The 27,267-nt window shown below is 43.3% G+C and overlaps 1 protein-coding gene across 1 annotated transcript; it reads left to right on the plus strand.

Moving 5' to 3' along the window:
• On the plus strand, positions 1-26,643 carry LOC144591700 (uncharacterized; the record flags this gene model as incomplete). The annotated part of the gene is made up of 6 exons (XM_078395732.1): positions 1-40; positions 1,514-1,612; positions 2,029-3,699; positions 15,772-15,913; positions 24,340-24,485; positions 26,550-26,643. Coding segments are annotated over 6 exons (2,192 nt in total), but the record flags the coding sequence as incomplete, so codon positions are not given.
• Positions 26,644-27,267: the final 624 nt, after the last annotated feature.

A 27,267-nucleotide genomic window follows, 5' to 3' on the forward strand; every position in this document is an offset into this window, starting at 1 on the left:
GATCTGCCAACAAATCCAAAAGATGCAGAGGAGCTCAAAGGTACATGAACGTTCCCCTCTGCTGCGTTTTCCATTTCTGTTTACCCTTCGTTCCTTTAGCCTTATGTCAGAGATAGGGAAATTGTTGGAGAAAATTGAAAAGGAGAGGATTTATGTACATTTGGAAAGGCAGGAGCTGATTAAGGATAGTAATCAGGGCTTTTTCAGGGTGAATTTTCTGCCTCTCATTAATTTGATTGAGTTTTGGAGGAGGTGACAAAGGAAACAAATGAAGATGTGGCACTGGTTGTAATCTGTATGGCCTTTAGTAAGACATTTGGCAAAGTCCTGCAGGGTAGGCTGGTCCAGAAATTTAAGGCTTCTGGGATTTGAGATGAGTTAGTTAAATGGATCCAGAGTAAATAAAGAAGAGCAACTGGAGGAACAGCAGGTCAGACAGCATCTGTGGAGGGAAATAGGCAGTCGATGTTTGAGGGGGAGAGAGGGAGAGATGGGGAGAGAGTGGTGAGTCTGTGGAATTCTCTGCCACAGAAGGTAGTTGAGGCCAGTTCATTGGCTATATTTAAGAGGGAGTTAGATGTGGCCCTTGTGGCTAAAGGGATCAGGGGGTATGGAGAGAAGGCAGGTACAGGTTACCGAGCTGGATGATCAGCCATGATCATATTGAATGGCGGTGCAGGCTCAAAGGGCCGAATGGCCTACTCCTGCACCTATTTTCTATGTTTCTATGTTTCTATGTTACGACCCTTCATCTGGGCTGAAAGAATAGAGGTGAAGTAGCCAATATGGTGGAGAATAGGGGACTGGGGATGGGAAGAAGGGGGGAATGTGAGAAGACCAAGATAGATAGAAGAGCAAAAGAGACACAAGAATTGGAATTTGTTGAAATGGCGGAGAACATGCGAAGTGTCCCGCATGACTTTCGTTATGGGTAAACTGGGCTACATGGGATCAATCATTGGAAATATATTCTTTTTCCTTTATTGTCTCTTGTCAATAACTTGGTAGTCCCTATCGAACAGCAGTATGGGATGACCTTCACTCTATAGGCTGCTTTGGATCCAGTGAAGAGCACACAGCTAACTTTCTCAAGGCTATTTAGAGATAGGCAATACATGACAGCCTCTCCAGCAATACCAACATCAAGCAAATTGGAGAAAGCTTTGCTGAGAAATTTGCCCCAGCAGCAAGTGCGAGTCGTGGTTGTATTCTGCTCTACCTCTGAAATTTAATCACATTTCAAAAGCCTCTTCTGTTTTACTTAGTTAGCATGTCCAACTGAGGTGTGATCCGAAGAACCATTTAAGGGTCTCGACCTGAAACGTCAACCACTCCTCTCCAGATCTGCTGCCTGTCCCGCCGAGTTGCTCGGTTTAAGCCAGCATCTGCAGTCCAATCCCTTCCTACACATACCAATAACATTGATCCCATCATACCAAGGCAGTGTGACTAGATATTAGGATTAAATGCCATATCAACCATTGCAATGTTTACTTCCACTTGCACATTCTAGAGAAAGACTTCAGAAGACTCACTGCAACTCAGGAACATAATGTTACTCCAAATGAACTCCCATGCAAAACTCTATTACCTTCAATGAAGGAAATAAAAGGTAAATATCCTCAACTCTTCTTCATCCTGTATCCGCTGATGATTCGTGTGATAGAAATTTAAGAGGAGCAACAGAATATGCTGTGTGCACTATTCCATTTCTTTGAAGTTTACTTGATCTCGCCATAAATGTTACTCAGTTAAAATAATCCAACCCTTCATCACCTATCCCTGATAAGATTTTAATATATTTTTAGTACCATATTTATCTTGCATTCCTTCTGTAATGTTTAATTTACTTATTAAGATTGTCTTTTCTTCTATTTTAAAAAAGGTTTATCAATATGGGAATAAATACACAATTTGAACTGGAATTAATATATATGTACAGATTTTTTGTTCGTTGTCTGTTCACATGGTCTAGATTTTATATCGTTGCAACCAGATGTGTTTAAGTATGAATTATGTTCGTTGCAGATCATGTGCAGGGCAATGCAACCCCCCTGATGCCCTATGATTCCCCAGTTTGTTTCCATCAGTCGATTTATCAAGATGTCGGACCCAGTGGACAAGAACAGTGTGGATCAGACAGCCTTGAAGAGTCACCTTTGCTCCATGCACCATCCGATCTGCCAAGTCAGTCAGCTGTTCGTCCACTTAGAAGCGTGGGAAAGATGGGTGATCGTGAAAACACTGAGCAACCTCTCTATTCACAGATTTGTGCTGTGCCATTCTGTGCGGTTCCAGCCGATTCCAAGGCAGCTGGGACTGAGATGGACGGCACATTCTATTCTCCAAAGCAGCAGGTACCTGCAGGACAGTTCATAACTACATTAAACCAGGACCATCAATGTCCTGATGCATTAGAGACTGAATGCAGTTTGTTAGTGATCAATGTCGGTAACTCTGAAGTGGAACCCACGTGCAACATGAATATTGTTACTGGTGAAAATACATCCCGTGGGAAATGTACCAGTCACTGTAATAACATTCCTGGGAATATTGCTGGTCAGGTTGACTGTGGGGATCTGCAGCCTGCATGTGAACTAGCTACCAGTCTCACTGTAATCAGAATAAGAGATCAAAACACAGAAAAAGATGATCAGACAGAATCTGAACATAAAGAAGTTCTAACTAGTTCCAACATCTGTTCTTTGGTGGAACCTACAGAGGGCGAGGAAGTAGAAGTTCACCTTGACAAGAATTCCACCACATGTTTGATTCATAGTGTGGAGACTGGAACTAATCAAAATAATTCCACTCAGGATACCTTTGGGACTCCAAGCTTGCCAAATATGCAAGAGTCAGATTTACTAGACATTCCAGTTGTTGCATTGGAACTGCCTGAAGATGGGAAGCCAAGTGTTGACACTATTAATAATACTAACTTAAAATCCTCATCCTTTTTATACGTTAATGTAAGTAAAGGGATTCAGGTGTCAGGAACTGATAAGTCTATATCAAAATCAGATCTTGTTGTCAGACCAAAGTCTTCCAGTTTTGTTAAGCAGGCTCTCTCCATTCACCAGTACGATAGGCAGAAGTCAAGGAAACAAATGAATGTTGGGGCAGACTCCAGTCATTGTGCTGGCAATGAAAACTGGGCCACTACAGCACCAGCCAAAGGCAACAAAAGTGAAGATGAGGACACGAATGACCATACAACTCTCAGCAGATCTTCAAGTCTACAGTCTCATCACAATATTTCAATGGACACCTCTTCCAGTACTAACTCACAGTCCTGCTCTTCCCCAGATCACACTTATCACAACTACCAAAATCCATATCGACAGGGCGACCCAAGAGCAGTGTCAGAGTCATTCTTGAAAGTCATGCATTGTCTCATAGAAAACCAGAGGCAGCAGGAACAGCAAGCCGTGGCCGATGGGTCCCTACGAACACACATCAGGGTCTTCAGTATGGATGGGGGAGCAGATGTGGTCTTGAGCAGGGCGTCCAGAGGTGGCAACAACAATCAGGGAAGAACGTTAACCTCTTCAAAGTCAGACCTGGAGGCCAAAGAAGGACAGATTCCGAATGAATCAAACTTTATAGAGTTTATATCTTTACTGGAGTCAATTAATAGCTCAAGAGTGAATGCAGCAGGCTGGGCGAGTGACTGTCGAGAGGAGGGTGCCATGGGCGGAGGTACGTTCTATGTCACTTTAGGATGGCTTTGTCATATAGTTGTGTAAATTAAAATAACCAGCTAGTGTGCATGTATTTCCTTCTGTGTTATTTCCACATAGGTGTAATGGACATTCCATCTGTATCTTATTAAAAAAAAATCATTTGCTTACAAAACCTTATTTCCTGTTTTTTTTTGTAACACTTTTTGTGTTAATGCTTCCATTCCAAATTCCTGGATTTGCATTTGCAATGGAAACTGCCTGTAATCCTGCAATCTGACCACAGGTTGGCACTGCATTCTCATACTACCCCCACCTGCCCATGAATTATGAAATCTGATTCACAAATTTAACTGAGTGATTGAATTTTCCAATATCTGAACTCAACATTTTAATTAAAATTTAAAAAATAACAATTTCTACAGTAAATAAATTTGAATGGTGCTTTATTTTAAATGCATGTTTGAAGGTTCAGCCCCGTACAAAGATCAGGATTTAGATTTAATATTTTTGACTACTGTTTCCTGAATTCTGATGGTGCAGTCTAAATACATGCTGTAACCCAAGATGCATCGTCCCACACAGGAGGACCATTCCATATCCTAAAGGGGACCTATTTTCCTAGTTACCCTTTAGCTCTTTTAGGATTCTGCTTTGCATTATCTGCTAAAGTTATCCCATGTCCTCTTTTTGCCCTCCAGATTTCCCTCTTACGTGTACTCCTGCATCTCTTGTACTCCTCAAGGGATTCGCTTGGTCCCAGCTGCCTATACCTGGCAAATGCTTCATTTTTTTCCCTGACCTGTGCCGTAATATCCCTTGTCAAGCATGGTTCTCTAATTTTGCCAGCCTTTCTCTTCACTCTAACAGGAATATATTGTACTGAACTCTCCCTACCATACTTTTAAAAGCGTCACTTGGCAGACATCCTTTTACTTTCAAAACAGTTCCTCCCATTCAATCTTTGCAATTTCCTGCTTAATGCCTTTAAAATTGACCTTGCCCAAATTTGGTTTGGTTTAGTTTATTACAATTGTTGTGTGTACCCCAGAGACAGTGAAAATCTTTTGTTGGCATGTTATCCAGTCAAATCAAATCATACCATACATGAGTACAATCAAGCTGGATACAAGTACAATAGAGAGAAATACCAAAATGTCGAATATAGTGTTACAGCATTAAAGCATAACAGTTAGAGAAATAGTTCAAGGTTCGCACTGAAGTAGGTTGGAAGATCAGGACTACAGTCTAGCTTATGGGAAGACCTTTCCCTTGTCTGATAACAGTGAGGAAGTAGCTGCTCCTGAATCTGGTCATACGTGCTTTCATGCTTTTGTATCTGCCTGACAGGAGAAGAGTGAAAAGGGAATGATCAAGTTTGTTGATTATGTTGGCTGCTTACCCGAGTCAGTGATAGGTGTAGCTGGTAGGGAGGTCGGTCTGTGTGATGGAGTGGGCTATGGACTGATTGAATTGATTAAAAGATACAGCATGGAAACACGCCCGTCAGCCCACCAATTCCACGTTGAGTCTTGATCACCCGTTCACACTTGTTCTATGTTATCCTACATTCTCATCCACTCCCTACACATTTGGGGCAATTTACAGAGGCCAATTAATCTATCAACCCACGTCTTTGGCATGTGGGAGGAAAACGGAATAAGCGGAGGAAACACATGGGATCACAGGAAGAATGTGTAAACTCCACAAGGTCAGGATCAAATCTGGGTCACACCTCTGCAATTTCTTGTGGTCTTGGGCAGAGCTGTTGTCAAACCAAGCTGTGAAGCATCCTAATATAATGCTTTCTATGGTGCATCTGTAGAAGTTGGTAAGTCATCGGAGACATACCAAACCTATTTAGTCTTCTGAGGAAGTAGAGGCATTGGTGTGCTTTCTTGGCTGTAGCTTCAATGTTGTTGATCCAGGCCAAGGTCATCTATGTGTAGATCCTCAGGAGATGGCATTAAATGAATATTTCTCGTCGATCTGTACCGTGGAAAAATACATGGGTGCTAGATGATTTGCGGAATTTAATACTCTTGAAGATAGTTCACATTTCAGAAGAGTTAGGCGCCATATGTCTTAAAATATAATAAAGGTACAATAGGTAGTGCAAAGAGAGAAATACCAAAATGTCGAATATAGTGTACAGCATTAAAGCATAACAGTTAGAGCAGTGGATAAGTTATTGGAGTGGATTCTGAGAGACCAGTTCAACATGCATTTGAAAAGGCAAGAACGGATTAGGGATAGCCAGCATGGCTTTGTGCATGGGAAATTATCCCTCATAAATTTGACTTTTTGAAGAGGTGACCAAGAATATTGATGAGGGCAGTGCTATAGACGTTGTCTTCATGGACTTTAACAATGTCTTTGATAAGGTACTGCACAGTAGGCTGTTGATGAACACGGAGAACAGTTTTATATGAATCCTAACTGAGCCCTGACCCAAATGTTGAAAGAAGATAATAGACCATCTATAAACCATCCACCATCCTCCATAAGCACCATCCTCCATAAGAACACCCTTCACTGTGGGATATGTGCGTCATTGGGGAGGATGGAGTGGCTAAGCCCAATTTCAGCCCAACTTGTTGTTTGTCAGCACATGCTTTATCCCTGTTAAATGTGACAAATGAAAATCAACATGTCCACACACTTGCTGAAAGCAATGGTACCTTCTCAATTATATGAGTGCAAGTACCAGAACATGTTACGCACATCACGAGTGAAACAATCACTTCTTCACTGACCATTGTCCATTCGGGTTGCAATGAAACATCAAAAGCAACCTAAAACATAGCACAAAAAGTAAGGAAATTTGTGTTTGGTAAATTATTTCTTTGTTGTACCAATGCTTCTTGGCAATAAATCTTATACCGTTGGAAAGCCTGTTTATTTCCCTTTTAAATGGTGCCACATTTGTAAGGAACATGCATTTGTGGGATGAGCAGCAGAGCTGAGTATATGGGTTGCGCCCATGAAAAATTTGCCAAATCTTCTCTGCCAATGCCAAACAGCTTATTCTGCTGTTGCTATTGACTCTTGTTTTGAGCTGAGTATGTGGGTTGCGCCCATGAAAAATCTGCCAAATCTTCTCTGCCAATGCCAAACAGCTTATTCTGCCATTGACTCTTGTTCGGTGTTGTTTGGTGGATTGGATGATTGAAGTCTGAAGAAACAAGACATATTGGCAATTTAACAATTTATTCATTTAATAAACAGGAGCCTCAGTAGCGTGTGGAAGAACCATACACAGCCACAACAGCCTGGCACCTCCTCCTTAAGCTAGTCACCAGCCTGGTCACACACTGTTGTGGGATGGCATCCCATTCTTCAACCAGCATTTGTCGCAAGTCAGCCAACGTGGTTGTGTTGGTCACTCTGGCACGAACAGCACGCCCAAGCTGATCCCACAAGTGTTCAATGGGGTTGAGGTCAGGACTGCTGGCAAGACATTCCATCCTCTCCATTCCCAAATTCTGGAGGTAGTCTCTGAGAAACCCTGCTCTGTGGGGGCGAGCATTGTCATCTTGGAGGATAGAGTTCGGTCCCAGACTGTGGAGATATGGGATTGTCACTGGTTGCAGAATCTCATCTCGATATCTCTCTGCATTGAGATTGCCTCCAATGATGACAAGCCTCATTTTTCCAGTGAGGGAGATGCCGCCCCACACCATCACACTGCCTCCACCAAAAGATGTTACTCTATCGGTGCAGCAATCAGCATAGCGTTCTCCGCGTCTTCTCCACACTTTGACCCTATGATCCAACTGCTGTAGGCAGAATCTGGACTCATCGCTGAACATAATGTTCCTCCACATGTTCAGATTCCAGTGCACGAGTTGCCGACACCAGCGCAAACGGGCCTGACGGTGAAGGGCAGTCATGGCAGGCCTCCTGGCAGCCCGATGAGACCGGAGATCGGCTGCGTACAGTCTGTTCCGAATTGTCTGGGCAGAGAGCTGTCGGCCATATCGTCCTGCAAACCTTGACTGCAAATCTGTAGAAGACAGCCTACGGTTCCTAAGTGCTGACAGGGTGAGGAAACGGTCTTCTTCGGGTGTCGTCTTCTTGGGACGCCCACTTCGCGGCCTGTCTCTGACATCCCCCGTTATATGGAACTTGGCCTTCACTTTGGAGATGGTACTAGGGCTCACTCCAAATAATGTCGCAACTTGGTTTTGCGGAACACCAGCTTGAAGCTGCCCTATCGCACGGGCCCTATCCAGATCAGTCAAACATGGCATGCCGATTCTTGGAGCAGACACCTACTGACCACTGTAGCAGGGCCCATGCTCACAGATGCTGCCAATCAGGTGCCAATCAGGCACCTGATTGTCAGCACCTGGGGGTACCAGAAGCTCAAAACAAGAGTCAATAGCAACAGCAGAATAAGCTGTTTGGCATTGGCAGAGAAGATTTGGCAAATTTTTCATGGGCGCAACCCATATACTCAGCTCTGCTGCTCATCCCACAAATGCATGTTCCTTGCAAATGTGGCACCATTTAAAAGGGAAATAAACAGGCTTTCCAACGGTATAAGATTTATTGCCAAGAAGCATTGTTACAACAAAGAAATAATCTACCAAACACAAATTTCCTTACTTTTTGTGCTATGTTTAGATTGTTTTGAAGGCAGTGCAGTGGTAAAACCCCTCGGATACCAAGCATCATGAAGATGTCCAAATACAGCTCAGTGTCAGATCTGCTGATTTTTTACTGAAAATGACAACATCAACATCAAGGCATTCGGCATGTCTTGAAAGAGCACAGTCATGAGGAATGCAAGAAAACAATTGGCTTTAATTACTTGCGTAGGAAGGAACTGCAGATACTAGTTTACACCGAAGAAAGACACAAAAAGCTGGAATAACTCAGCATCTCTGGAGAAAACGAATAGGTGACATTTCGGGTCGAGACCCTTCTTTAGACAGAGTCAGGGGGGAGGGAAACTAGAATCATCACAGAGAGGGTGCAGCGAGAGAGAGAGTGGCAGAATTTGCGTTGGAGAGAAGCGGAAATCTTCATGTTTTTTTTCCAGAAACCAGCATCTGTAGTTCCTTCCTACACATTTTGTCTGCTCCAATGCAAAATCTCTTCAAGTTATGCCTACTTTGAAGTTCACCACCTCTCCGACGAGAGTTCTGCCACACCCTCTCTCGCTGCATCTCCTCTGTGATTCTTTGTACCATTTCATACCTCTAGTTTCCCTCTCCCCGACTCTCAGTCTGAAGAAGGGTCTCGACTCAAAACATCATCTATTCTTTTCTCCAGAGATGCTGCCTGACCCGCTGAGTTACTCCAGCTTCTTGAGTCTATCTTCGGTTTTAATTACTTGTTTCATAGAGTTATACAAGGTGGAAACAAGTCCATTCGCCCAACTTGCCGACCAAATGCCCCTTCTACACTAGTCCCATCTATTTGCATTTGTCCCATATCCTTCTAAATATATCATATCCATGTACCTGTCCAATGAGATAACACTTGCCTCAACTTCCTCCTCTGGCAGCTCGTTCCATATACCCACTTTGTGTTAAAAAAAGCTGTCCTTCAGGTTCTTATTAAATGTTTCCACCCTCACCTTAAACCTATGACCTCTGGTTCTTGATTCCCCTACTCTGGTAAATAGATCGGCATTTACCTGATCTATTCCTCGCATGATCTTATATACCTCTATAAGATCACTCCTCGTCCTTCTGCGCACCAAGGAATAAAGTCCTAGCCTGTTCAACCTCTCTCTAAAGCTCAGGCTCTTGAGTCCTGGCAACATCCTCGTAAATACTCCCTGCATCCTTTCCAGCTTAACAACATCTTTCCTATAATAGCGTCACCAAAACTGAACACAATTCACCAAATGGGGCTTCACCAATGTCTTGTTTGATGAAAGTAATGCTGAGATTAAATTTTGTCTTGACCTAAAGAGAAAAAATCGCTGTGCCTGACAGAATTGCAGATCTATCTACAAACTGGCTTAAAGCTGAACCCCAGAGGAAAAGCAAACTAAATCCTAACAATTTTCTGTCAGTTGTGATACGTGGAGTTTTTTTAATGCAACCAAGTCTGTGTTTGGACCATCAGTGACCCCCCCCCCCCCCCCTAGATCTTTATTTTAGAAATACAACATGGAAACAGGCCCTTCTGCCCACCGGTCCATGACCATCAATCAATCACCCGTTCATACTAGTTGTATGTCATCCCACTTTCGCGTCCACTCTCTGCACACTAAGAGCAATTTATAGCAACCAATTAATCCACAAACCCGCACATCTTTGAGATATGGGAGGAAACTGGAGCACTGAAGGAAACCCATGTAGTCACAGGGAGAACGTGCAAAATCTGCACAGACATCATCCGAGGTCACGGTTGAACCCAGGTCTCGAGCGCTGTGAGGTATCGACTCCACCAGCTGTGCCAATCTGAAGAGGGTAAAACATCGAAGGTAACAAGTCCATCCTGGAGTACTGTAAGAAATATTTGCAAAATGTTTGAACGGGGATTGCTGGAGAATAATCTTCCATCCGATAACAGCCAGTTAAGGATGTCTTTGGCATTCTGTGAACTCCTGAAGATATTTGATAGGCAACACAACTCAGGGAAAGTATTAATGCACCAAGCCTGGATGGCATTTCCATTGAGGTCTTAAAATCGATGGGGAAACAATGAGCAAAAAATGCCATGCACTGTTTTTCAGAATCTGTAACCATTTTCAAAAATGGCATTATGTTTGACTGCAAAATTTACTGCGATATTTCCCTCCTGCACGTTTCCATCTCCATCAAAAGCTACTAAAATATTTCCCATCAGCAGGATGAGACATCCTGAAACAATCTCTGCTTGTTGAGAAAATTACCCCCCTCCTACCTCCATACCAATGTGGCTTTGAACTGTCCAGAGGCTCTGTGGATGTGATTTTCTCATCCTGACAGATTCAGGAATAATGTGAAGCACATCACCGGAAACTGATTGTGGGGTTTGTTAACCTGACCCTGTCACCGGAAGTGCTGACAATAAATTGTAATGCTATTTGGCTACGGAAAGAAATTACTCTTATAAGGTATGTTATTCATCGTTGAGTTTCAGCGATGTCAGGCCAGATAAAACACATTCAATCAGATGACAAGTTTCATTTCGCTTTCCTGGTGCCTCACTTTACTGTTTGTGCATTTACAAAATAGGATGTCACTGGAAAGGCCAGTATTCATCTGCCATTTCTAATTCCTCCTTGGAAGTTATTGGTGAACTGCCTTCTTGAACCATTCCAGTCCTCTGGTGAAAGTATTCTTTAAGAGTTTCTGGTTAGGAAATTCTATTGTTGAGACAGAGTGCAGATGAAGGAAGGGCGATTTGTTTCCAGGTCATGTGGTTTGAAACCTGGAGGAGACCGTGCACATGATGTTAAAGTTTTTGGAAGTGATGTTAAAGTTATCCAGGTGATTAATCGCAGTGCTTCATGAAGATAGTAAACGCTGCAGCTGCAATGCGTCAAGGAAAGGGAAGTCAATAATTAGGGTGATAATTGAGTGCTGGTTAAATGGGTTGTGTTGTCCTAATGGTGTTAAACTTTCTGAGTGTTGTAGGAGTTGCACCTTCATACAACTAAATCCCCAGACATTCATAAGGATAAGTTGTAAGAGCATTTGTATTGGAGTCTGGTATCTAGGTCAATGCTGGGTGAGACTTATACCCAGTTCCATTTTTATTATGTTTTGGAAATAACAGTATTGCTTGCAAGGCATTGGTGTGCTTTGTTAGCCATAGATTAAACGTATTGGATCAGGACAAATTGTTTGTGATATTTTCTCTGAGGAATTTGAAGTTCTTAGCCATCTCTACACCAGCACCATTGATGCTGATTGGGCTGTGTAGTCCATCGCAGTTCCTGAAGTCAATAACTAGTTCCTTTATTTTGCTGACATTGAGGGGGAGGTTGTCGTCCTTTCACCATATTACTGTGCTTTCTATCTCCTTCCTGCACTCCATATCGTCATTGTCCGAGATCCAGCTCACCACAGTGGGATGGAGTTAGAGCAGAATTTGGCTGCACAGTCATGAGTGTATAAGGAGTATAAGGATGGGAATGTACAACATTGGTAAGGCTGCCTTTGCAGTATTGTGTTCAGTTTTGGTCACGCAGCTATAGCAAAGATGTCATTACGTTTTAAAGAGTTAAGCAAAAAAGATTTAAGAGGATATTTCCAGGTCTGAAGGGACTGAGTTATCGGCTGAAGTTGGGTAGGTTAGAACTAGAGAGCATTAGTTTAAGGTGAGAGGAGAAACATTTAATAGGAACTTGAGGAATAGCTTTTTCACACAAAGGGTGACTGGAATGCATTGCCAGAGGAAGTGGTTGAGGCAGGTACAATAACAACATTTAAAAGCCATTTGGATAGGTCTATGGATAGGAAAGATTTGGAGGGATTTTGGGCAAACGTGGATAAATGAAACTAGCTTAGTTGGACATCTTGGTCTGAATGGACGCATTAGGCTGAAGGATCTGTTTCCTTGCTTTATGAGTCTGTTACAATTAAACGCACCATCTGTGCTAACCATCAAGCTGCACAAAACTTACTTTCAGTCCATTTTATTCTCGTCAAACTCCCATCAACTCCCTCCAGATGTTACCATGTATCGACACAATGGGACCAATTTAAAGTTGCCAATTAATCTACCAACCCACGTCTTAGGGATATGGGAGGAAACTGGAGCACCTGGAGGAAACCCATAGTCAACGGGAGAATGTGCAAACTCCACACCCACCAGCCCAGAGGTCACCGTTGAACCCAGGTGACTAGAGCAGTGAGGGAGCAGTGCTACTAGTCGTGCTACAGTGTGGCTTTTTAATTCAAAGTGAATTAAGCTAAATTCCCTGGTTAAACTTGTTTGGCTGGATTGTTAGATCAGACTCCTAGATTAATGTGTAGGAAGGAACTGTAGATGCTGGTTTAAACCGAAGAGAGACACAAAAATCGTGACAGGCAGCATCTCTGGAGAGAAGGAATGAGTGACGTTTCGGGTCGAGACCCTTCTTCAGACTGAAAGTCACGGGAAAGGGAAATGAGAGATATAGACGATGATGTAGAGAGATACAGAGCAATGAATGAAAGATATGCAAAAAGGTAACGATGATAAAGGAAACAGGCCATTGTTAGCTATTTGTTAGGTGAAAACGAGAAGCTTGGTGCGAAATCAAGCTGCCCAAGTGAAATATGAGATGCTGTTCCTCCAATTTGCATTTAGCCTCACTCTGACAATGGAGGAGACCGAGGACAGAAAGGTCAATGTGGGAATGGAGTAAACACTTTAACACAATAACCAATTACTGTGAAGGAAACACGCATTGTAGCAGAACTACCTGTAATTGAAACAATGCCACTATTCCCCTGATGGTGCCACTTTGGAATTGTGTAACATAAACTAGAGTCAACCAGAAACTGAATGAAATTCGGAGACTCTCATTCAATTAATTTGTATGAGATTCAGAGTCAGTTTGAAAGGGTGAAAGAACAGTGTTGGCATTCTTCCTAGTTCTGTGATTCATCTTACTCTACTAGTTCTTTGTTATATTATGTTATTTTAAATTACAAGGATGTCACATCAGTAGAGAAATAAGAAAAGGATCCTGACTTTTATCCTCATTTTATCCTGTGTTTGCAGCTATGTTCATTATTAAAATTTTCGCAGTGAGACAGGGGAACGAAGCACATTATCTAGGCTGCCCCTGCAGTGCAGTTTTGAAGGATTTCTATACTGTCGGGGGTACCAGAGCCAAGTGCCTGTCTGATATTTTAAATGGAGGCATTTATCAAAGACCTCTTTCACCCTAGGTCTCGACCCGAAACGTCACCCATTCCTTCTCTCCAGGGATGCTGCCTATCCCAGCTGAGTTACTCCAGTATTTTGTGTTGACCTTCGATTCAAACCAGCATCTGCAGTCCTTTCCTCCACCTCTTTCACCCTGATCATTTCCTCTTCTCCCTTTTCCGTCTGACCGAAGGTACAAAAGCTTGCAGGCACGTACCACCAGATTCAGGAACAGCTTCTTTCCCACTATTATCAAACTATTGAATGGTCCTCTCATAACCTAAGGGTGTAGTCCTGATCTCTCAACCTCCTTTGTAGTGGCCCTTGCACTCTTTTTTTAATCTGAACTTCCTCTGTCGCTATAATACTGTATTCTTCACTTTGTTTCCTTTTTCTTTGTAGTAGATGTCAGTCACAAGTCTGTCTCCTGTGATGGAGATGGTGAGATCCAGAAAAGGTAGGGAGATGTCGGAGATGGTCCAAGTAAATTTGAGAGCAGGATGGAAATTAGTGGTGAAGTTGATGAAGTCAGTGAGTTCTGCATGGGTGCAGGAGGTAGCACCAATGCAGTCGATAATGTAGCGGAGGTAGAGTTCGGGGATAGGGCAAGTGTACGGCTGGGATTGTTGACGTACCCTACCAAGAGGCAGGCATAGCTAGGGCCAATGCGAGTGCCCATAGCTATGCCTTGGATTTGGAGGAGTCGAAGGAAAAGTTGTTGAGGGTAAGGACCAGCTCTGCGCGGCGGAGGAGAGTATTGGTAGATGGAAATTGGCTGGTTCTGTGGTCGAGAAAGAAACAAAGGGCTTTAAGACCCTCCTGGTGGGGGATGGAGGTGTAGAGTGACTGGACTTCCATGGTAAAGATAAGGGAGTGGGGGCCTGGAAAACGGAAGTCATTGAGGAGACGGAGAGCATGTGAGGTGTCTTGGACATAGGTAGGGAGGGATTGGATAAGGGGGGATAGGATGGAGTCGAGGTATGTGGAAATTAATTCGGTGGGACATGAACAGGCAGAAACAATGTGTCTGCTAGGACAGTTCTGTTTGTGGATTTTGGGGAGAAGATAAAATCGGGCCGTGCGGGGCTGGGCAACGATGAGGTTGGAGGCTTTAGAGGGCAGAGAGCCGGAAGTGATGAAATCAGTAATGGTGTTTGAGATTAAGGCCTGGTGCTCCTCTTTGGGGTCATGGTCCAAGGATAAGTAGGAGGAGGTGTCTGAGAGTTGTCGCCTGGCCTCAGTCTGGTGGAGGTCAGCGTGCCAGACTACCACGGCATCTCCCTTATAGGCGGATTTGATTATCCAGTCGGGGTTGCTGCAGAGTGAGCGAAGGGCTGTACGTTCAGGAGGGGAGAAGTTAGATCAAGTCAGGGGAGTGGAAAATTTGAGGTGGTTGATGTCCCGCCAGCAGTTGGAAATGAAAAGGTCTAATGAAGGTAGATGGCCATCCGGGGCAGTCCAAGAGGAGGGGGTCTGTTGGAGACAGGAAAAGGGGTCATCACTGGGCGGTGAGGACTCCTTTCCATGGAAAAAGGCCCTGAGGCGGAGGTGAGTGAAGAAGAGCTCTACATCGTTTATGTAAGTTAGTTGCATGGACTTCCGGAAAGTGTTGTTTAAGGTTTTTCCTAGGAGAATATCAGTTAAAATTCATGGACTTGTACGCAATTTATTGGCTTGGATAGAAATTGGTGATGGTCAGAGGGCAGAGAATAGAGCTAGTGGATAGATAGAGAAAGGGACAGGAAGTTACATGATCAGGTACTGTGAAAACAGAAACATATAACTACAGAAAGAAATTAATAGGTTAAATGATTGTGAACGGACAAAAAGTTGGCAAGTGGATTTAAGTATTAGTAAAAATTAGATCATCTACTTTGGATCTGAGCCCACTCCCCTGAATCAGTCTGAAGAAGGGTCTCGACCCGAAACGTCACCCATTCCTTCTCTCCAGAGATGCTGCCTGTCCCGCTGAGTTACTCCAGCATTTTGTGTCTACCTTCGAATTAAACCAGCATCTGCAGTTCTTTCCTTCACCAAAGAGGAAATATCTGCACCTCCTTGGAATTTAAATGATGAAGAGACTACACAGGCAAGGAGGATACTCTTTAACAATTGTACAAGCCACCACTTAGCAAGGTTTGGTGTTCCGGAAATTAATTCTAAAAAAGAGAGTGTGGTGAAGGTACAAGGACAAATGTATCTGTATGTTCCATGTGTCCATTCAACTGTTGCTTAATCCCACTGATTTTTTTTTCTGACAAGTTCTAACCTTTTTGTTTTGTAGTTGTACTACCACTGGAATCTGGATCAGGAAATGCAAGGTTGCATGGCCACAGCAGTCATCAAAGGAGATCAGGGAAACAACAACGGCAGAATGTAAGGAGCAACCCCAGCCATTCTGCAACCTTCTCGTGTTCACCACAGAGGTGAGCTTTTATCGTTGTAAAAATAATAAGAAGAATAAATTATATGAATGTTTAAAACCATAAGGGTTTAATGTCACTGCAGTGTGTTTCCAACTTCCTTCACTGTTTGGCTCTGCGCACAGGGTAGAGTGGTACGTCTGTGTCTAAGCCCACCATCCCTCAAATACCTTGTTCAGGAAACCATTCATCTTTGTAGAAACAAGGAACTGCAGGTGTTGGTTTACAAACAAGGACACAATGTGCTGGAGTAACTGCGGGTCAGACAGCTTTTCTGGAGAACATGGATAGGTGACATTTCGGGTCGGGACATACTTCATTTGTGCGTCTGGGTGGTGAATGAGATAAAAACAGGTTGGAATTGTTAAGTCTAAAAGAAACTGCAATCTTGCTGATGTAGTGACCAGGGACAAGGGATGCAAGGGAATGAATTCTCCCTGAAACTCATATGAGGTTCAATTTGCAAAATTCCTTTTCCTGGCAAGTTCCCTAACTCGGTGAGATGCAAGACAGGGAATCAAAGAAGTGTGACACACAACATTCAGAGCCAGAATCATTGCTTTTAGTATATCAGTTATATGCCCCAATTCTGAGACACTTGACCATGGCTGATAATTCATCTTCCAATTGGTAAGGTATTTCAACTTCTCTTTTGCAAGTACTTCCGAATAATTTAAATCTCTTTTCAAAGCAGAAGCCTTTTCCCCTCTTTTACTCCTATGCAATGCTAATTGCAGTCCTGATTCAACAACAACCTGCCAGTCTCTAAGCTGAAAATGAATTGTACACAAGTATCACTGACGCAAAATAGATCTGTCCAAACACACGTTTCATACAATGTCACATTCAAGGATCTTGCCAGAATGAGGTCGGAAATTCTAATTTATACAATGCACACTTCACATTCATCCACTCCCTAACAAAGCTGGAAGTTAATTGTCAAAGTTTTATACAGTACATGGAGACTGATATTTTGTTTATATTCATCCTTGGTATGTGGATGGTGATGACATTGCTGCTAATTATATCCCATCCTTGCTGGCTCTGTAATGGTGGTGGTGATGAGTTTCCTTGGATCTCTCTGGTCCTGGTGGTAAAGGTATTCTTACAGTGCTGATGGGTGAGAAATTATTGATTTGACATCAATGATGGTAAAAGATTAGTGAAACGTGTCCCATATGGAGTGGTGTGTGATTTGGAAGGGAAATTGCTGGTCGGGCTGTACCTCTGTTCTTATAGCATTGGGAAATACTACCAAAAATGCCTTAACACAATGTGGCAATGAAACATGTGTATCTTAAACACTGCAGCCATGGTGGAGAGAGTGAAAGTATCTCATACTAAAAAAAAGAGTTCCTCTTGCAGAAGTTTAGCATGAGAGTTGCAAAGCAATTCGACACTGGGCTGCTTGGTTGTCAGTGCTGAATGAAGTAGATTAGAATGTGCGAGATAGACAATAGACAATAGACAATAGGTGCAGGAGTAGGCCATTCAGCCCTTCGAGCCAGCACCGCCATTCAATGCGATCATGGCTGATCACTATCAATCAGTACCCCGTTCCTGCCTTCTCCCCATACCCCCTCACTCCGCTATCCTTAAGAGCTCTATCCAGCTCTCTCTTGAAAGCATCCAACGAACTGGCCTCCACTGCCTTCTGAGGCAGAGAATTCCACACCTTCACCACCCTCTGACTGAAAAAGTTCTTCCTCATCTCCGTTCTAAATGGCCTACCCCTTATTCTCAAACTGTGGCCCCTTGTTCTGGACTCCCCCAACATTGGGAACATGTTATCTGCCTCTAATGTGTCCAATCCCCTAATTATCTTATATGTTTCAATAAGATCCCCCCTCATCCTTCTAAATTCCAGTGTATACAAGCCCAATCGCTCCAGCCTTTCAACATATGACAGTCCCGCCATTCCGGGAATTAATCTAGTGAACCTACGCTGCACGCCCTCCATAGCAAGAATATCCTTCCTCAAATTTGGAGACCAAAACTGCACACAGTACTCCAGGTGCGGTCTCACCAGGGCCCGGTACAACTGTAGAAGGACCTCTTTGCTCCTATACTCAACTCCTCTTGTTACGAAGGCCAACATTCCATTGGCTTTCTTCACTGCCTGCTGAACCTGCATGCTTCCTTTCATTGACTGATGCACTAGGACACCCAGATCTCGTTGAACTCCCCCTCCTCCTAACTTGACACCATTCAGATAATAATCTGCCTTTCTATTCTTACTTCCAAAGTGAATAACCTCACACTTATCTACATTAAACTGCATCTGCCATGTATCCGCCCACTCACACAACCTGTCCAGGTCACCCTGCAGCCTTATTGCATCTTCCTCACAATTCACACTACCCCCCAACTTAGTATCATCTGCAAATTTGCTAATGGTACTTTTAATCCCTTCGTCTAAGTCATTAATGTATATCGTAAATAGCTGGGGTCCCAGCACCGAACCTTGCGGTACCCCACTGGTCACTGCCTGCCATTCCGAAAGGGACCCATTTATCCCCACTCTTTGCTTTCTGTCTGTTAACCAATTTTCTATCCATGTCAGTACCCTACCCCCAATACCATGTGCCCTAATTTTGCCCACTAATCTCCTATGTGGGACCTTGTCGAAGGCTTTCTGAAAGTCGAGGTACACCACATCCACTGACTCTCCCTTGTCAATTTTCCTAGTTACATCCTCAAAAAATTCCAGTAGATTTGTCAAGCATGATTTCCCCTTCGTAAATCCATGCTGACTCGGAACGATCCCGTTACTGCTATCCAAATGCTCAGCAATTTCGTCTTTTATAATTGACTCCAGCATTTTCCCCACCACTGATGTCAGACTAACTGGTCTATAATTACCCGTTTTCTCTCTCCCTCCTTTCTTAAAAAGTGGGATAACATTTGCTATTCTCCAATCCACAGGAACTGATCCTGAATCTATAGAACGTTGAAAAATGATCTCCAATGCTTCCACTATTTCTAGAGCCACCTCCTTAAGTACTCTGGGATGCAGACCATCAGGCCCTGGGGATTTATCAGCCTTCAGTCCCATCAGTCTACCCAAAACCATTTCCTGCCTAATGTGGATTTCCTTCAGTTCCTCCATCACCCTAGGTTCTCCAGCCCCTAGAACATTTGGGAGATTGTGTGTATCTTCCTCAGTGAAGACAGATCCAAAGTAACGGTTTAACTCGTCTGCCATTTCTTTGTTCCCCATAATAAATTCCCCTGCTTCTGTCTTCAAGGGACCCACATTTGCCTTGACTATTTTTTTCCTCTTCACGTACCTAAAAAAACTTTTGCTATCCTCCTTTATATTATTGGCTAGTTTACCCTCGTACCTCATCTTTTCTCCTCGTATTGCCTTTTTAGTTAACTTTTGTTGCTCTTTAAAAGTGTCCCAATCCTCTGTCTTCCCACTCTTCTTTGCTATGTTATACTTCCTCTCCTTAATTTTTACGCTGTCCCTGACTTCCCTTGTCAGCCACAGGTGTCTCTTACTCCCCTTAGAGTCTTTCCACCTCTTTGGAATAAATTGATCCTGCAACCTCTGCATTATTCCCAGGAATACCTGCCATTGCTGTTCTACCGTCTTCCCTGCTAGGGCCTCCTTCCAATCAATTTTGGCCAGCTCCCGCCTCATGCCTCTGTAATCCCCTTTGCTATACTGTAATACCGACACTTCCGATTTTCCCTTCTGCCTTTCCATTTGCAGAGTAAAACTTATCATGTTGTGATCACTGCCTCCTAATGGCTCTTTTACCTCTAGTCCCCTTATCAGATCAGGATCATTACACAACACTAAATCCAGAATTGCCTTCTCCCTGGTAGGCTCCAGTACAAGCTGTTCTAAGAATCCATCTCGAAGGCACTCTACAAACTCTCTTTCCTGGGGTCCATTTCCAACCTGATTTTCCCAGTCTACCTGCATGTTGAAATCTCCCATAACCACCGTAGCATTACATTTTTGACACGCCAATTTTATCTCCTGATTTAACTTGCACCCTAAGTCGAGGCTACTGTTTGGGGGCCTATAGATAACTCCCATTAGGGTCTTTTTACCCTTACAATTTCTCATTTCTATCCATACTGATTCAACATCTCCTGATTCTATGTCACCCCTTGCAAGGGAATGAATATCATTCCTTACCATCAGAGCAACCCCACCCCCTCTGCCCACCTGTCTGTCTTTTCTATACGTTGTGTACCCCTGAATATTCAGTTCCCAGCCCTGGTCCTCTTGTAGCCATGTCTCAGTGATCCCTACAACATCATACTTGCCCATGACTAACTGAGCCTCAAGCTCATCCACTTTATTTTTTATACTACGCGCATTTAAGTACAACACTTTAACTTCTGTATTTACCTCCCCTCTCACATCGTTCACAATTGGCCCTGCCCTTAATTTCTTTTCCGCTCTAGAACTTCTGTTCCCATTCTTCCGAGAGTCTTTTGCAATATCTCCTGTATTCCCTTTTACCTCATCTTCATATTCACAATTTGTTAACCCCTCCCCCCCACTACTTAGTTTAAAGCCACAGGTGTCACACTAGCAAACCTGCCTGCCAGAATGTTTGTCCCCCTGCTGTTAAGATGCAACCCGTCCCTTTTGTACAAGTCACCCCTAGCCCAGAAGAGATCCCAGTGGTCCAGAAATCTAAATCCCTGCTCTCTGCACCAGTCCCTCAGCCATAAATTCATACCCTCTATCTCTCTGTTCCTGGCCTCACCAGCACGAGGTACCGGTAGCAGTCCAGAGATAACTACCTTCGACGTCCTACTTCTCAGCGTTTTTCCCAACTCTCTAAACTCCCGCTGTAGCACCTCCTTCCTCTTCCGCCCGACGTCATTCGTGCCCACGTGCACAACGACTTCAGGTTGATCGCCTTCCCTCGCTAGGATTTTCTGAAGCCGGTCTGTGATGTGTTGAACCCTGGCACCAGGGAGGCAACAGACCATCCTCAAGTCCCTCCTGCTGCCACAGAATCTTCTGTCCGTCCCTCGGACTATGGAGTCACCGACCACTACGGCTCTTCCAGACTTCGGTCTCCCCTGTCGAGTATCCTTGCCAACAGGTCCGCCACTCGGACTGGAAACGTCTTCTGCCCCGACAGTTCCCAAGAGGGTATACCTATTTGCAATAGGCACAGCCACTGGGGTCTCCTGTAGTCCACGTCCACTCCCCCCGGAAACAGTCTCCCACCTTCGCTCGACCTGGACCCTTGGCGTGACAGCCTCACAATAGGTCCTGTCGAGGAAACTCTCGCATTCCCGGATGGCCCTGAGGTCATCCAACTGCCTCTCCAACTCCACCACACGTCCCTTCAGGAGCTGCACCTGGACACAGTTCTTGCAGGTGTAGCTCCCAGAAGCTCCCGCGATGTCCCCGTCTTCCCACATCCTGCAGGAAACACACCGCACCAACTTTTCCGCCATCACCTTGTGCCTATAACCAGCTCTGGCTTAAAACAATGGTATCCTCCTCACCTCAGCCTACTCGCCGAAGACTCGCAGCCAAAGACTCGCACTTTTCTCACTGGGCAGCCAACGGGCGTCCTTGCTCTGCTCCCGGACTTTTCAAATTGACTACTACTTCCTTTTGGCGCTCTTTTTAAACTGCCTGTTCAACTGTGATTAGCACTTACTTTACTGCTCAGCCAACGGGCGTCCTTGCTCTGCTCCCGGACTTTTCAAATTGACTACTACTTCCTTTTGGCGCTCTTTTTAAACTGCCTGTTCAACTGTGATTAGCACTTACTTTACTGCTCAGCCAACGGGCGTCCTTGCTCTGCTCCCGGACTTTTCAAATTGACTACTACTTCCTTTTGGCGCTCTTTTTAAACTGCCTGTTCAACTGTGATTAGCACTTACTTTACTGCTCAGCCAACGGGCGTCCTTGCTCTGCTCCCGGACTTTTCAAATTGACTACTACTTCCTTTTGGCGCTCTTTTTAAACTGCCTGTTCAACTGTGATTAGCACTTACTTTACTGCTCAGCCAACGGGCGTCCTTGCTCTGCTCCCGGACTTTTCAAATTGACTACTACTTCCTTTTGGCGCTCTTTTTAAACTGCCTGTTCAACTGTGATTAGCACTTACTTTACTGCTCAGCCAACGGGCGTCCTTGCTCTGCTCCCGGACTTTTCAAATTGACTACTACTTCCTTTTGGCGCTCTTTTTAAACTGCCTGTTCAACTGTGATTAGCACTTACTTTACTGCTCAGCCAACGGGCGTCCTTGCTCTGCTCCCGGACTTTTCAAATTGACTACTACTTCCTTTTGGCGCTCTTTTTAAACTGCCTGTTCAACTGTGATTAGCACTTACTTTACTGCTCAGCCAACGGGCGTCCTTGCTCTGCTCCCGGACTTTTCAAAGCTGGATCAATCCAGAGTGTTGTAAGTTATGGGACTGGAGAAGGATGCTTCCCACAGTGGGATATGAACAAGGTGCAAATATTAAAAGTAAGTTTTATAATAAAGCATTTTTCTTTGGGTCATTCAAAATTAAAGATAATCTTTTTCCTTTGCAACATTCAAAAATGTTGATATTCTGGTATGTTTAACAGTGTAAATGACACCAGAATTAACACTTCCCTTTAATTGTGTGATTTATATTTTGACAGCCCTAATAAAATGCCATTATGCCAGTTTTATGCTGCTGTTAGAATCCATTTTATCAGTTTGTCCAAAATCATGATTCAATCCAGAAAGAATTTTGGGTCTGTTTCCTGTGACACGACACTGGTCCTAATGATTTTACAGCGATGTACCTTTTCAATGAATGATTAGATAAGGCACTGGCAGAATAAATTGAAAATGTGGGAGTACCTTCACCAGACCGACGTCAAGGTGCCAGCTGACCTTCTCCTTCTCAAGGTTAATGAAAGATGGGCAATAAAATCTGGCCTTACTAGTGACACCCACAAAACTGAAAATGGATAAAGGAAAAAAAATTGAGGAGGGGATGTGTACACAAAGCAAAAGGCATGAATGACAATGCCTGAGAGTGTGGGTGAAATTCCTTACTATATGTTGTAATGTTAAAATTACAAATATCTTAATGAACACAAAATATGATTTAAACCCAAAACACAAGGAACTGCAGATGCTGGAATCTTGAGCAAAACACAAAGCGCTGGAGGTACTCAGCAGGACAGGCAGCAACAGTGGAGGGAATGGACATAGAGAACATAGAACATAGAAAAATAGGTGCAGGAGTAGGCCATTCGGCCCTTCGAGCCATTCAATATGATCATGGCTGATCACCTAAAATCAGTACCCTTTTCCTGCTTTTTCCCCATATTGCTTAATTTCTTTAGCCCTAAGAGCTAAATCTAACTCTCTCTTGAAAACATCCAGTGAATTGGCCTCCACTGCCTTCTGAGGCAGAGAATTCCACAGATTTACAACTTTCTGGGTGAAGAAGATTTTCCTCATCTCAGACCTAAACGGTCTACCTCTTATTCTTAAACTGTGACCCCTGGTTCTGGACACCCCCAACATCGGGAACATTTTTCTTGCATCTAGCGTGTCCAATCCTTTGAGAATTTTATATGTTTCTATAAGATCCCCTCTCATCCTTCTAAATTCTAATGAATACAAGCCCTGTCGACCCATTCTTTCATCATTCGTCAGTCCCGCCATCCCGGGAATTAACCTGGTGAACCTACGCTGCACTCCCTCAATAGCAATAATGTCCTTCCTCAAATTAGGCGACCAAAATTGCACACAATACTCCAGGTGGCGTCTCACCAGGGCCCTGCACAACTGCAGTAGGACCTCCTTGCACCTAAACTCAAACCCTCTCGTAATGAAGGCCAACATGCCATTAGCTTTCTTCACTACCTGCTGTACCTGCATGCTTACTTACATGTGACGTTTCAGGTCTGAAACAGGAATACAAAGACATATTGCACATGCTGTAAATGCTTTGAGGATAGACACAAAATGTTGGAGTAACTTGGCAGGTCAGGTGGCATCTCTGGAGAAAAGGAATAGGTGACTTTTCGTCTGAAGAACGGTCGTGACCCGAAACATCACCTATTCCTTTTGTTCAGAGATGCTGCTTACCCGCTGAGTTACTCGAGCATTTTGTGTCTATCTTCAGTGTAAACCATCTGCAGTTCCTTCCTACACATGTTGTAGATGCTTTGTTCTGCTTTGCATCAGCCTATTCTGGGTTTAAAAGAAAATGCCAACCAAGGTGAAAGTTCCATTCTCCAGAGAAAAGACCTCAAGCAAAAATGTATTACGAACATCACTTTAAAAAGAAATCCTGTGCCTTGTGAAGGTATTTTGTATCTTATGGAGTGGAGTTGGCCATTTTCAACTTTAGCCCGTGCACCGTAGATTTTTTCCATATTACGTGCGGTTCTTAAAAAGTATAGCAAGTCTAGATGGATTTGTTGATGGTTTTGTTTATTCACAGCTCACAGGAAAATGGACAAATACAGAACCGCTCTGGTTCTTTGCACTTGGGCAGCATTGGATGTCCAAGTGGCAGTCCAAGGCACGATGCTTCATCACATCATGACACCTCCATTGGCGCCACACACATTTTTGTTGATGAACTGGGTAAGTATTTCTTAGAAATTATTAATCAAGCGATGGATCTGATGGGTGCAGCTTATTAAAGTTAATTTGAACAACAGAACAGCATACAGATACATGCACTATGCAAGCTTTCTGCAGCATTCATCAGAAGAGTTTGGGATTTTTGGAAAATGGCTTCAGTAATTTTAAAAGCAATCAACAAAAAAATCAGCAAATGTGCATTTTATCTAATTCACCCAGCATTTAAAGATTTTATTTTGCTGCTAACTATGTTACAAACATACCTCTTTTGTTTTCTTTTCATCTACTTAACAGTTCAGCCTGTAGTTGCATTTGTATTTGGATGATTTATTATACGTCCATGTACTGTTATACCAAATATTGATAAATGTGAAATACAATTGCTCTTCATTCATATTTCCCAAATAAAAGAATATCAACCTTTCTGCTGTAAGGTAATGGCTGTGGAAATATCTATTTAAGGAGCCACATTTTTGGTGGGTAAGCACATGATTCTCTCTTAGACATTTTGGTGCTCGTGATGCCCTTCTCTGATTGGAATGGTGGTGGATCCGTAGCAAGCCCTGAGATGCAATTGCAAGACAGTCAAGCAGAAATGCTTCTTACTTTCCTTCCATTCCTTCCTGTGAGGTAGTGACATCTGGGAACTCACTGGATATGACCCAGAGTAATTACAAAACATACCCAGGGCTCCAGGTACGTCAGGGAGAACACTGGGAAGAGGGTCCTTCTTAACTCCTCTACATCTGCTGTGTGCTTGCCAGTGTTTCCCTGAGGTATAGGACATTGAATGATTTGCTTTCAACCAATATACCAGCTACCATTCACTTGGAATACAGAATAGATGTTTCGTGGAAGGAGAGGAAATGTCACACTGTTCCCAAATATTTGTTATTTGTAACATGCGTTGAATTTAAATTATATCGTTAATAATTCATGCATTTCCCGTTATGCCTTAGTTATTCTATATTTAGTCTTACGCATAAGACTTGTGGATTGCATTTAGTTCAATAGAACTGAATACCTAAGGGTGAATGCAAATGGTAGCCATGTGTATCTAGTATTGCTGACCAGAAATGAATTAATTCTTGGCTGTAAGGTTTCTAATGCATATTAGGGATTATCAGAAGAGTGTGCATAAATCAGCAGTTTTTGTAAGGAGGGGTGAAATCACTGCTTTCAGTGTTAAGAATAGCAATTTTCCCCGAGTTTTTGAGCCTGGGTTGCACCCCGTTTATTAGGAATTCTTTGCAGGAGGCAAACCTGGGAACAGTGGATTTCCCTGTCAATGAAGTCTATTAATGGGACATGTCTCTGTGACTGGGGTCCATGACCTGAAGGATATCGAGGTCAGCCAAATGCGAAAGTTTCCTGGCATTAAAGTACAGTAAAACTCCAATAATCTGTGATCCTATTGTTTTGAAATCCAGATGGTTCAGAATCCGACTCACCTGGTTTTGTTTTCTACTCTCCCTTTATCACACCGAGACCCAATTCCCAAGCTCCTTTCAACTCCTGGTTGATGGGGAAGTTTATAATGCTAAAGATAGACACAAAAAGCTGGAGTAACTCAACGGGACAGGCAGCATCTCTGGAGAGAACGAATGGGTGATGTTTTGGGTCATGACACTTTTTCAGAAGACGAAGTCTGAAGAAGGGTCTCAATCTGAAATGTCACCCATTCCTTCTCTCCAGAGACGCTGCCAGTCTCGCTGAATTACTCCAGCTTTTTATGTCTATCTTCGGTTTAAACCAGCATCTGCAGTTCCTTCCTATACAAGTTTATAAAGCTATGGCGTATCTCTTAAAAATCAGGCAAATTAAAAGTGTGTGTTGGTTTATTCAAAGTATTAAATTTCAATAGTCTGGAGAATTTGCCAGCCTGGCACCATCAAAGTTCTGAGGTGCCAGATTATTCCTTGGACTGTTCTAGAAGAGATTACAGAGGTAGGGAGCATTGAGACCATTGAGGGATTTGAAAGCAAGGGAAAAGATTTTAAGATTAAGTAGGACAACATATGTTGTTTTAGCCAAACACTAAATACAGTTTTATTTTGTTCCAAGGGGAAGTAAGGTCATATACATTTGGTCCAAAGAGCCAAGGCTTTGAAAATTCATTGAATCATCCAACAAGTTCAGAACACATTCAAAGTCCATGGTAAGTATGTTTGACTTTTCACAATAATTCCACAAATTTGACAATGTTGTAACATTTGCAGTAAACTCAGATCATTCTCTGTAAAAACAGATACTTCAATTTTAAGTTACAAGAAAGCGAGAGATTAGTGACTCTAAGTATTCTTGCCCATCTTGGAAAATGGATAAAAGAATGTTAAAAGAGCTATATTGCAGATTGTAAATGAGAGGCTGGGAAACAGGTTATAAAATGAAATAGAACTGTATGCACTCCACATCAGCTCTATTTCTTACTCGTTTTCTAGTTGGCTTTTCTTCTTGATTATTACATTGCACAAAAGTATGGCACCTAGATTTTGGAGTAAACAGCACGGAAAAAGACCATTGAGCCCAACTCACCTGTACAGACAAAGTCGTCTAACCAAGTAGTCCCATTTGCCTGCACCTGGCCAATATTCCTCAAAACCAGGGGTGACAAACTCATTTCAGGTCACGGGACGGAATGGGCAAAATGTGACTTCATGCGGGCCGGATCAGTTGTGCGTGCAAATGCACACACGCGCTCGCGTGCTCCCACAGCTTTCGTTGTCTTCGTTTTTTCAACCTGCTCTCATCTGTCTCAGTCTCTGCTATAACTACAAAGTGT

The sequence above is a fragment of the Rhinoraja longicauda genome, unplaced genomic scaffold (assembly GCF_053455715.1).
Source record: "Rhinoraja longicauda isolate Sanriku21f unplaced genomic scaffold, sRhiLon1.1 Scf001478, whole genome shotgun sequence".
NCBI classification, from domain to species: Eukaryota; Metazoa; Chordata; class Chondrichthyes; order Rajiformes; family Arhynchobatidae; genus Rhinoraja; species Rhinoraja longicauda.